Source organism: Arachis ipaensis, chromosome B5 (genome assembly GCF_059453495.1).
Source record: "Arachis ipaensis isolate K30076 ecotype BB chromosome B5, ASM5945349v1, whole genome shotgun sequence".
In the NCBI taxonomy this organism is placed as follows: Eukaryota; Viridiplantae; Streptophyta; class Magnoliopsida; order Fabales; family Fabaceae; genus Arachis; species Arachis ipaensis.
Window position 1 is genome coordinate 106,816,800 of NC_142440.1, and position 11,943 is coordinate 106,828,742.

The window sequence follows — 11,943 nt, forward strand, 5'->3', positions numbered from 1 at the left end:
AATATACTCTTAAATAAATATAATAAATCGCAAATAACTTATTATGAAATTTCCAAAAATCTGGGGTCTTACAATCTCTGGGAAGTAAAGTGTGATGGAAGCTAATTTTGTACACTAGAGTATGCTAGAATTGTAATAAATCTATATTATATAAATGATCCCGATGAAGCATGCTTTTTTTAAATATTGGTGCATGAATCATTTGGTAATCATTAATTATACGTACTATTTGTTAACACAGACAGTGGAGTTCTTGTTAATAAGGGAGCCATTGATAGAGTTAAAAATTGTTCAAATCTTATCCCTAATGTAGAAGGTCTTACATAAGTAGGAGAAATATTTTTCTGTCCAATTCCATTGGATGCACAATGTATACCATACATAAAAGCTTGTAAAAGCCCTTTATAAATATTCTTTATGGATGTCCAATTTCATGCAAAATGTAACACCCTAACTACCAAAGCTCACGCTTCCGGCTGCGTAACTCTGATAGCTCGGACATTACGACGACACTTATACTATTTAATACTAAAATATGAGCCTGTTTAAAACTTTAAACCGCAATACCGCTCCCAAAGATACTTTCGTTCGATAACGTACATCCATAAATACCATACAACTTACAAAAACTCATAAAGAGTACATCCATATATATACATACACATATATAAATAATATTACAAACATAATCCAATACAATTCCTATCCCTCTTACAGATTATATCAAGATAAAGGCGAGGGTACAATAAACCATAACTAAAACAATATAGAGCATCACAACAACAATTAAATAAGCTCTTCGTAACTTCTGCGCCCATATCCTGAAAGGGGAAAAATGTAGGGGGGTGAGAACATCATCCTCGAAAGGGTTCTCAGTAGAGGGTTTTTGGGAATTACTGTAATAGGATACATGAAGATAATCGCACCAGTGATTCATAACCGTCTTATGCCTCTTTTCAAAAATAACGGTTTACGATGAAAGTAAAGTCGGAAATCTTTTCAGAAAGAAGAACCGTTCAATTCTCAAAAACTCAAAAGCCTTTCAAAGCGGTTTATCTAAGCGAAACCAAAATAGCCTTTCATATTTTATTCCAAACCAGAAACACAAAACCGAAATCAACCGTCAGTTCATCTCTTTCCAACCACGGCCCTAGGCCCAAACAATCCAACCAACAACCAATCACCTCAATCCAACAGAGTCCCAGATGCAAACACAGATAGGAAGTTCAAGCACAAACAAACAGTTATTACAAGTAGAACAGTTAGCAATTAATCACATAGGCAAACCAAGTATAATATGCACACCCAACCAATGTCACACAAATGCATATGATGCATGCCTGTCCCTAGTGGCTGATGATATCATCTGTCGGTTATAGAGCCAACCCGACAAGTCCTGGTAGCTAACCATTGGACTGTCCCTCTGTCGCGCATCCCCAACTCGAGTTATACTCATCATAAACTTGATCATAATCATGATCCATATCCATCACCCTCACTGGTGAATATTTACGGGGGCGAGCTCATCCGGGGCTTTCACAGTGCCCGGCCACACTTACGACATAGGGTCAACAGAGTATCAAGTCCCAACCTGGAGCACGTGGTGGCTAGCCACTGCTACTACCCAGGGAAACTCGTATCTCAGATAGTGGAAGTGCAACATTCACATTTATCAATGATTCAGCATAAACATGCAATCAATCTCATCCATGGATCAACATCCATCTCAGCCATCCGGCTCACGGTTCATTCTAGAACCAGCCAATATTCATATCATACACAGCCATTCCGGCTCACGGTTCAATCCAGAACCAATCAATATGTATAAACATACACAGCCATTCCGGCTCTCAATAAAACAGCACTTCCACATTCAAAATCATCAAATTCATGAAATCGGCATTTAAGCCATAAATCATTTTCTCAACTCATTTCACTTTGAAATCAAGTTTCAACTCTTTTCAGCCTTGGCTTTAAAGATCTCATTTCTCAAATCATCTCAGGCTCATAAGCCACTTTTACTCAAGGTAAATTCTCCTTTCAAAACAATGCCACTCTCGGCATCCTCTTTCCAAAACTTCCATAATCATGGCAAGTTAAAAGCCTCTTTGAGATATTCAAAATCACCCATCCAACAATGGGATTTTATAACAAAAGTTCCTCGGCAGAGTCCCAAGTCTTTAGGGGAGAATAACATAACTTATTTCGCCAAATTCATTTAAAATCATTAAAACATTGGCTTTCCGACTTGAGTAATAAAATAGGATTTAAGCCAACCCGAGTCATGTAATCATTTACTTCTTTCAAAGCCGTTTCCTTTACTTAGGCAAAACCAACTTCAACCCCCATGATAAACTCTAGAACGTTTCAACTGTTCAAAATTGTTTTAGTCTTGCAAGAATTCAGAATTCAAAGAGTACTTAAAACCTTTCTCAAAACATTTCAAAATGAAACTTGTCAATAGACATTCAGGTTCTTTCAAAGTCATTGAAACTTCTTTAATTGAAACCCCCAAGTCAAATTCAAAGGCATAAACCCTCTTTACATCCAAACAGCTTTAAAACACAAGTTTCATCTAAATAACCTTCTCCTGAAAGAGATACAATGCCTTTCTTAAAAAGCAAGACTAAATCACAATTTCCTCTTTATTAATTCATTTCAAAAGCATGAATCATCCTTTTCTTGATAATTCAAATAAAATAGTAGAAGTCTTTAACCCATCATTTCTCCATACAACATTCAATAAAGACTCGGATTTTATAGAAATTTCGACAGCACCTCCCCTAAAACTTGGACTTTTGCCACCCGATTCGGGTCCCAACTAAACCGTTTCTCATTCCTTTTCAACAGCTCAAAACCAGAAATCAATTCAAAAGCAAGCTAAAACCAACAGTCGCCTCAGTGGCATATCTCAAGGAAACCATTTCAAAATCAACTCAATGTCAACCGATTTAACTCATTTCCAAAGTTTAGAAGAATCGGTTCAGCAATAAATCATTTATCAAAGACCAAATTAATTAAAGCAACCCAGGCTGAATTTCAAGAGTATTCTATCTTTCACATCATCAAAATAATTGACTCAATCCAAACCAATCCTCAACGGATTAAACTCATATTTCAAATCTTTAAAGAATCAGCTTGAAAAGCATTCTGTTTCACAAAACCATACAACAATCTGTTCATCAAAACCAAATAATAATCCATTCAAACATATAATTACATTCATCTAGGATAATCAATCATCACATAAGGCTTATACAATCACCAAATACATTACCTCACATCAGTATCCATATGTAATAATTCCGACATATAAAATATAGTTTTTGGAAAGCGCCCCTACCTCGGCAAGCAAAACTTAACCCAAGCGTGTCAACTGAACTCTTTTTGCTCTGCCCGAAATCACCGGCAATCAGAACCCGACTCGGCTTGCTCTCTCGAAAGCAGAAACAGCTACAAGCGGCATAAGCAAACCGGATTCTAACTCCTAAAACCATTAACATCGCAAATACTTTATTACACAGAACAGAGCACTAACGCAGGGCTTTTCGAAAATCGAAATACTCACTGAAATAACAAAACGAAGCAGCCGCAACTCCAAATCAACTCGGCAGCGGCTCCATTAAATTCCGAGCGATGGCGGCAGCTCGAATCTCTGATAATAGCAGCTATACAACCACGCAGTATCAACAATCTTCCCAGAATTTCAAAAGAACAGAAATCTCAACTAAACCCCTTACTGGCATACTTTTCCAGCAACGGTAATGGCGTTTCCCGGCGGCAGAAGCGGCCAGAAGCTTTGGCGGTACCTTCTGACAGCAATGGCAACAAGGAGCACAGCGGCGGCGCGTAGATCGGCGAAGGCCCTCAGCAGTGGCGCCGGCAGACCAGGGACGCGATGAACACTGCGACAGCCACGATAGCAGCAGTGTTGCAGCAGCGGACTGCACTTCACAGCGACCTGTGGACGAGCTGGCGACTACGCAGGTGACGCGATGGTGGCGGTGAGCTCCCTTCAATGGCAGCACTGAGGGCGAAAACAGCCCACGGCGACGGACCCTTGGTGGCGGCGACAGTCCATCAGCACGGCGGCAGATTGACGGCATGACACAGAGGCTCCTGGGTCGCGTTCTTCTCTGCGATCTGTCTCTCTCTCTCTCGTCGGGTTCTCCTCAGGCGATGGTGGTAGCTTTCTCGCGGCACTCTTCTACCTTGAGCGGCGCCGATGGTTTCCTTCTTTCTCGGCGACAAGGATGTCGGCCACAAGCCCGCGACCCCCTCACCGGCAAGCCATCCCTCATCGTCAGCGTTGGTGGCACCAGCAGCATGGATTCGTCGGCAGGGCGCAGTGGCGCGGCGCCGAGGAGTGGTGGCAACGCCCTTCCTCCCTCCGGATCTCCCTTCCCTGCTTCCCCCTTTCTTTCTCTGCGTCTGTTCTTCTATTCATGGAAAAGAAAACTGTGTTTGACTTGTGCCGCTGAGCAAGGAAGAGAGGGGTAGGGTGTGACGGCTGAGAGTGAGGAAGAAGGGTAAGAGTGTTGTGTTGTGTAAATTAGGGTTAAGGGCATTTTAGTAATTTCACATAAAATTGGGAATAATATAGTAATTGAAACCCAATGTAAATCCAACACTAATTATATATAGAAAATGCCATTTGTTCATCATTTTCACAAATTATTTTCAATAAAATGCCCAAATCTAAAAATTAGAAATAATATAATTAATTTCTCTATTTTCCAAAATAGCAGTACTAATATTTAAAATATTAGTTACTTAGTCCAAAACATATAAAATCCTTATTGTTTCACAACTGCTAAATTTATAATTTAAATATAGAAAATAACCCAACAATTATAAAATTGGATAAAGATCATAACTCGTCTCAATTTCAATAAATCAAAACTTGCCTTAATTATCTTTAATAAAACAATTTCTGAAATTAAGGCTATAAATAACTATATGATTTGAGACTTGATCATAAAAAGGCTCTTCAAAGGTTCTGGGTCTTACATTCTACCCACCTTATAAAAATTTTCGCCCTCGAAAATTGATACAAAACGAAAGAAATTCCATAACAGTTCACCCTCGAACACTTTTAAGGAAGAAGCAAAAATATCTCAAAATATAATCATATATATGATTTTCAAATACTTTGATTGTCATATGCATAAGGGTGTAAAGGTAGGAGTGTGATTGCAAAGCAAACGTTACAAGGTAGGCTCAATGCAAAAGATAACATGGGTCAATCATGTGATAGAAGGGCAAAGCATCAAAGGCTATAAAACAGGATGGAGTTAAAACGATGTGCTCAATATTCGCACACTAATCTCATATCAACCTCAAGGCTTCAACTTTCCAACTCTGTCAAACACTTTTCAACCTCATAGCCAAACATAAGCCTAACACCCGCAAGCTCGTTTGCAAGGGATAAAACACCCACAACTCATCATAACGTTACACACCTACCGCTTTACCTTCCATATATACATATCACGTCTTAAAGAACTAACGCATCGCGTTACTACGTCTATAAGTCGCACGTGATACCAAAACAATTCTCGAGTCTACTCAGAAGAATATGAGATCTTAGAAAGGAGAGACGGATGTCAAAGACAATAGTCATAGATTTGAAAGAATATATCCAATCCCAGATAAACATGGATGTTCAAGCAATAAAGTTTGCTAGACATAATTCAATTGACAACTTCAAAGATAACCCTTAGATCAAAGAAGTTCAATAGGATCAACAAGAAGATAACCAGCGCATCAGCTTGAAACAAACTCAAACTGAGTCGATGAAGTATGAGGTTTACAAAAGAGAATATCTCAAACCCAAGGGAAAGCTCACAAAACTCAAGGGCATGATTAAAAATACTTCTGAATACATTGTTCTTAAAAGAATCGAAAACTTGCAGGAAAATCACCTCGCAGTCTAAAAGAAAAGTTAAGCAACAAATGTCCTTCAAGAGAGTAACAAAAGCATAAATGTGGCTTTACTTCAATACAATTCCATGTTGAAGTAGATTTTGTAGAGTTCCAAAAACAAATGCACACAACTTTGGCTAAGAGCTAAAATATTTCCTCAAATATTTTAGAAAGATAATTAAATGCACAACTTAACCAAAAGCAGTTCATAAAAACTCGGAAATAATCAGATGCTTGTTCAAAATTCTCAAAACTTCATATTCAAACAAGCATGTATAACATTTATAGCAAGTACGAAAGAGGAAGTTAAACTCTTTTTAGAAAAGAAACTCCGAGATAAAAATTTGCTTACAATCTGGTAAGGAAATAAGTGGTGCGTTACAAACAAACCGGTTTCCACTAAACAAGGAAACTTTCCAAAACCTCATTTAAAATAGCGCATGCCGATTTTTAAATTAACTTCATCAATATTGAACAATGGTTTCAATCTAAATCGAGAAACAGAAAATAAATTCCGTTTAAAACTTCTTACAAGAGAATTCAAAACTTCTTTAAAAAGTCCAAAACAAGACTCCAAAAGTGTTCTTGAAATCCCCATCTCATAAGAACATTCAAGAAGTTTAAGATGTACTAAAAAGGAGTCAAGCCATGCAAGAAAGGGTCTTAAATCAAAGTAGTTCAAACAAGATTCACTAGGCATGAGTCATCAAACAAGCTTTCAATTGACTCCAAATGAATATAAAAGTCATAGGAAAGACAACTCAATCATTAGTAATTCCTCAAGAATAAATCTTTGACTAAAAACTCTTGTAGAGATAATGAGAGAATAAACGATGCACTATTTTGAAACGAATCAAACTGACTCACATAAGAATGGGATTCACAAGAGAGGACAAACCAAGATCAATGGTAATTTCACAAGATGTAAAAGATTAGTTAAAAACAGAATCATGTATAACATTCATAGAGGTGAAAAGCTTAAGAAGGAGCGAGTCTGATCATAAGAAGAAAGCTATGAGTCCAACATTTTCAAAAGAACAACAATAGCATAAACCATGTAGTATGCTAAATCAAACTCAAATCAAAATGAATTAAGTAAAGTTTATCAAATGAAACTCAACCGGGATAAAAGCGAGAAATTCCCTTTCTTTCCAGAATTTTGAAAAATACCCCAAATACACAATCAAATGAAGATGTGCGTTGGCACTATAGTAAAATTACTAGAAAGTCAAATTGTATTTCAAGTAAATGCAGTTCCGCAAACCAGTAAAAGTACAGGTGATGTATTAGAAATAAATAGTTGTTAAACTGTATAAGAAATCTTCAAAGTTCCACATATAGATAAGTGTATATCTAGTCAACAGCAATTTTTATAAAAATCCCAAAATTAGCTGTAATCACTGTCAAATAAGAGGAAAACTGAATCAACAAGTTCTCTAAGAATGAACTCGGAACCCAGAGTTAAAAGTCACAGCACATTAAGACAAGTTCAAGACTATATCAAAGAATACTTGAATCAAGAACTCAAACAGAGGAAGACAGATGCATCAAGGATTCTAAACAAGCATATGCACTTAAGATCATTCAAGAATGCATATGAATAGAAGAATAGAGTGGAAACATCAAATTACTTTTCAAGAGGAGTACCAAACAAGAACTTCAAGTTAGGATATAAAAGAACGGGTCGACTCGAACAAAATTCAAGACACACAACTGAATAGCCTCGAGAAATAGTTTCCAACTTTTCCAAAACCCGCGATTCGCTTTACTCAAAACTCGTATATCATCTATGATAACCCATTAGTACTTTCATTTACATATTTCACTAGTATTAAGCCGGCCAAACTTAATACCAAGAATTATGCAATGCAAGACTAACAGCGTTAATCAATAGACAGTCATGTGCATAAAGCTCTAATTTCTCATCATTCGACAAGGCCTAATACATGACAAACACTCAGAGTATGCAACTGAAGCATAGTAAGTCCATTCCTCAGGCTCTACAGGAAGAACTGCTCTGATACCATAATGTAACACCCTAACTACCAAAGCTCACGCTTCCGGCTGCGTAACTCTGATAGCTCGGACATTACGACGACACTTATACTATTTAATACTAAAATATGAGCCTGTTTAAAACTTTAAACCGCAATACCGCTCCCAAAGATACTTTCGTTCGATAACGTACATCCATAAATACCATACAACTTACAAAAACTCATAAAGAGTACATCCATATATATACATACACATATATAAATAATATTACAAACATAATCCAATACAATTCCTATCCCTCTTACAGATTATATCAAGATAAAGGCGAGGGTACAATAAACCATAACTAAAACAATATAGAGCATCACAACAACAATTAAATAAGCTCTTCGTAACTTCTGCGCCCATATCCTGAAAGGGGAAAAATGTAGGGGGGTGAGAACATCATCCTCGAAAGGGTTCTCAGTAGAGGGTTTTTGGGAATTACTGTAATAGGATACATGAAGATAATCGCACCAGTGATTCATAACCGTCTTATGCCTCTTTTCAAAAATAACGGTTTACGATGAAAGTAAAGTCGGAAATCTTTTCAGAAAGAAGAACCGTTCAATTCTCAAAAACTCAAAAGCCTTTCAAAGCGGTTTATCTAAGCGAAACCAAAATAGCCTTTCATATTTTATTCCAAACCAGAAACACAAAACCGAAATCAACCGTCAGTTCATCTCTTTCCAACCACGGCCCTAGGCCCAAACAATCCAACCAACAACCAATCACCTCAATCCAACAGAGTCCCAGATGCAAACACAGATAGGAAGTTCAAGCACAAACAAACAGTTATTACAAGTAGAACAGTTAGCAATTAATCACATAGGCAAACCAAGTATAATATGCACACCCAACCAATGTCACACAAATGCATATGATGCATGCCTGTCCCTAGTGGCTGATGATATCATCTGTCGGTTATAGAGCCAACCCGACAAGTCCTGGTAGCTAACCATTGGACTGTCCCTCTGTCGCGCATCCCCAACTCGAGTTATACTCATCATAAACTTGATCATAATCATGATCCATATCCATCACCCTCACTGGTGAATATTTACGGGGGCGAGCTCATCCGGGGCTTTCACAGTGCCCGGCCACACTTACGACATAGGGTCAACAGAGTATCAAGTCCCAACCTGGAGCACGTGGTGGCTAGCCACTGCTACTACCCAGGGAAACTCGTATCTCAGATAGTGGAAGTGCAACATTCACATTTATCAATGATTCAGCATAAACATGCAATCAATCTCATCCATGGATCAACATCCATCTCAGCCATCCGGCTCACGGTTCATTCTAGAACCAGCCAATATTCATATCATACACAGCCATTCCGGCTCACGGTTCAATCCAGAACCAATCAATATGTATAAACATACACAGCCATTCCGGCTCTCAATAAAACAGCACTTCCACATTCAAAATCATCAAATTCATGAAATCGGCATTTAAGCCATAAATCATTTTCTCAACTCATTTCACTTTGAAATCAAGTTTCAACTCTTTTCAGCCTTGGCTTTAAAGATCTCATTTCTCAAATCATCTCAGGCTCATAAGCCACTTTTACTCAAGGTAAATTCTCCTTTCAAAACAATGCCACTCTCGGCATCCTCTTTCCAAAACTTCCATAATCATGGCAAGTTAAAAGCCTCTTTGAGATATTCAAAATCACCCATCCAACAATGGGATTTTATAACAAAAGTTCCTCGGCAGAGTCCCAAGTCTTTAGGGGAGAATAACATAACTTATTTCGCCAAATTCATTTAAAATCATTAAAACATTGGCTTTCCGACTTGAGTAATAAAATAGGATTTAAGCCAACCCGAGTCATGTAATCATTTACTTCTTTCAAAGCCGTTTCCTTTACTTAGGCAAAACCAACTTCAACCCCCATGATAAACTCTAGAACGTTTCAACTGTTCAAAATTGTTTTAGTCTTGCAAGAATTCAGAATTCAAAGAGTACTTAAAACCTTTCTCAAAACATTTCAAAATGAAACTTGTCAATAGACATTCAGGTTCTTTCAAAGTCATTGAAACTTCTTTAATTGAAACCCCCAAGTCAAATTCAAAGGCATAAACCCTCTTTACATCCAAACAGCTTTAAAACACAAGTTTCATCTAAATAACCTTCTCCTGAAAGAGATACAATGCCTTTCTTAAAAAGCAAGACTAAATCACAATTTCCTCTTTATTAATTCATTTCAAAAGCATGAATCATCCTTTTCTTGATAATTCAAATAAAATAGTAGAAGTCTTTAACCCATCATTTCTCCATACAACATTCAATAAAGACTCGGATTTTATAGAAATTTCGACAGCACCTCCCCTAAAACTTGGACTTTTGCCACCCGATTCGGGTCCCAACTAAACCGTTTCTCATTCCTTTTCAACAGCTCAAAACCAGAAATCAATTCAAAAGCAAGCTAAAACCAACAGTCGCCTCAGTGGCATATCTCAAGGAAACCATTTCAAAATCAACTCAATGTCAACCGATTTAACTCATTTCCAAAGTTTAGAAGAATCGGTTCAGCAATAAATCATTTATCAAAGACCAAATTAATTAAAGCAACCCAGGCTGAATTTCAAGAGTATTCTATCTTTCACATCATCAAAATAATTGACTCAATCCAAACCAATCCTCAACGGATTAAACTCATATTTCAAATCTTTAAAGAATCAGCTTGAAAAGCATTCTGTTTCACAAAACCATACAACAATCTGTTCATCAAAACCAAATAATAATCCATTCAAACATATAATTACATTCATCTAGGATAATCAATCATCACATAAGGCTTATACAATCACCAAATACATTACCTCACATCAGTATCCATATGTAATAATTCCGACATATAAAATATAGTTTTTGGAAAGCGCCCCTACCTCGGCAAGCAAAACTTAACCCAAGCGTGTCAACTGAACTCTTTTTGCTCTGCCCGAAATCACCGGCAATCAGAACCCGACTCGGCTTGCTCTCTCGAAAGCAGAAACAGCTACAAGCGGCATAAGCAAACCGGATTCTAACTCCTAAAACCATTAACATCGCAAATACTTTATTACACAGAACAGAGCACTAACGCAGGGCTTTTCGAAAATCGAAATACTCACTGAAATAACAAAACGAAGCAGCCGCAACTCCAAATCGACTCGGCAGCGGCTCCATTAAATTCCGAGCGATGGCGGCAGCTCGAATCTCTGATAATAGCAGCTGTACAACCACGCAGTATCAACAATCTTCCCAGAATTTCAAAAGAACAGAAATCTCAACTAAACCCCTTACTGGCATACTTTTCCAGCAACGGTAATGGCGTTTCCCGGCGGCAGAAGCGGCCAGAAGCTTTGGCGGTACCTTCTGACAGCAATGGCAACAAGGAGCACAGCGGCGGCGCGTAGATCGGCGAAGGCCCTCAGCAGTGGCGCCGGCAGACCAGGGACGCGATGAACACTGCGACAGCCACGATAGCAGCAGTGTCGCAGCAGCGGACTGCACTTCACAGCGACCTGTGGACGAGCTGGCGACTACGCAGGTGACGCGATGGTGGCGGTGAGCTCCCTTCAATGGCAGCACTGAGGGCGAAAACAGCCCACGGCGACGGACCCTTGGTGGCGGCGACAGTCCATCAGCACGGCGGCAGATTGACGGCATGACACAGAGGCTCCTGGGTCGCGTTCTTCTCTGCGATCTGTCTCTCTCTCTCTCGTCGGGTTCTCCTCAGGCGATGGTGGTAGCTTTCTCGCGGCACTCTTCTACCTTGAGCGGCGCCGATGGTTTCCTTCTTTCTCGGCGACAAGGATGTCGGCCACAAGCCCGCGACCCCCTCACCGGCAAGCCATCCCTCATCGTCAGCGTTGGTGGCACCAGCAGCATGGATTCGTCGGCAGGGCGCAGTGGCGCGGCGCCGAGGCGTGGTGGCAACGCCCTTCCTCCCTCCGGATCTCCCTTCCCTGCTTCCCCCTTTCTTTCTCTGCG

At 39.1% G+C, this 11,943-nt stretch overlaps 1 protein-coding gene across 1 annotated transcript; it reads right to left on the minus strand.

The window, feature by feature from the left end:
* Nucleotides 1–10,791: 10,791 nt before the first annotated feature.
* On the minus strand, nt 10,792–11,619 carry LOC148565281 (uncharacterized). The gene is made up of 3 exons (XM_088487664.1): nt 11,323–11,619; nt 11,082–11,181; nt 10,792–11,000 (listed from the first exon to the last, which is right to left on the minus strand). The coding sequence occupies exons 1-3, from the start codon at nt 11,617–11,619 to the stop codon at nt 10,792–10,794; spliced, it is 606 nt and encodes a 201-aa protein (XP_088343790.1).
* Nucleotides 11,620–11,943: the final 324 nt, after the last annotated feature.

Coding starts and splice junctions, on each gene's coding strand:
- LOC148565281 (XM_088487664.1), bottom strand. CDS start 11,619: ATGCCGTCAATCTGCCGCCGTGCTGATGGACTGTCGCCGCCACCAAGG. Junction 11,182..11,322: donor GTTGCCATTGCTGTCAGAAG/GTACCGCCAAAG, acceptor GTGGTTGTACAG/CTGCTATTATCAGAGATTCG. Junction 11,001..11,081: donor TGCTTCGTTTTGTTATTTCA/GTGAGTATTTCG, acceptor TAATGGTTTTAG/GAGTTAGAATCCGGTTTGCT.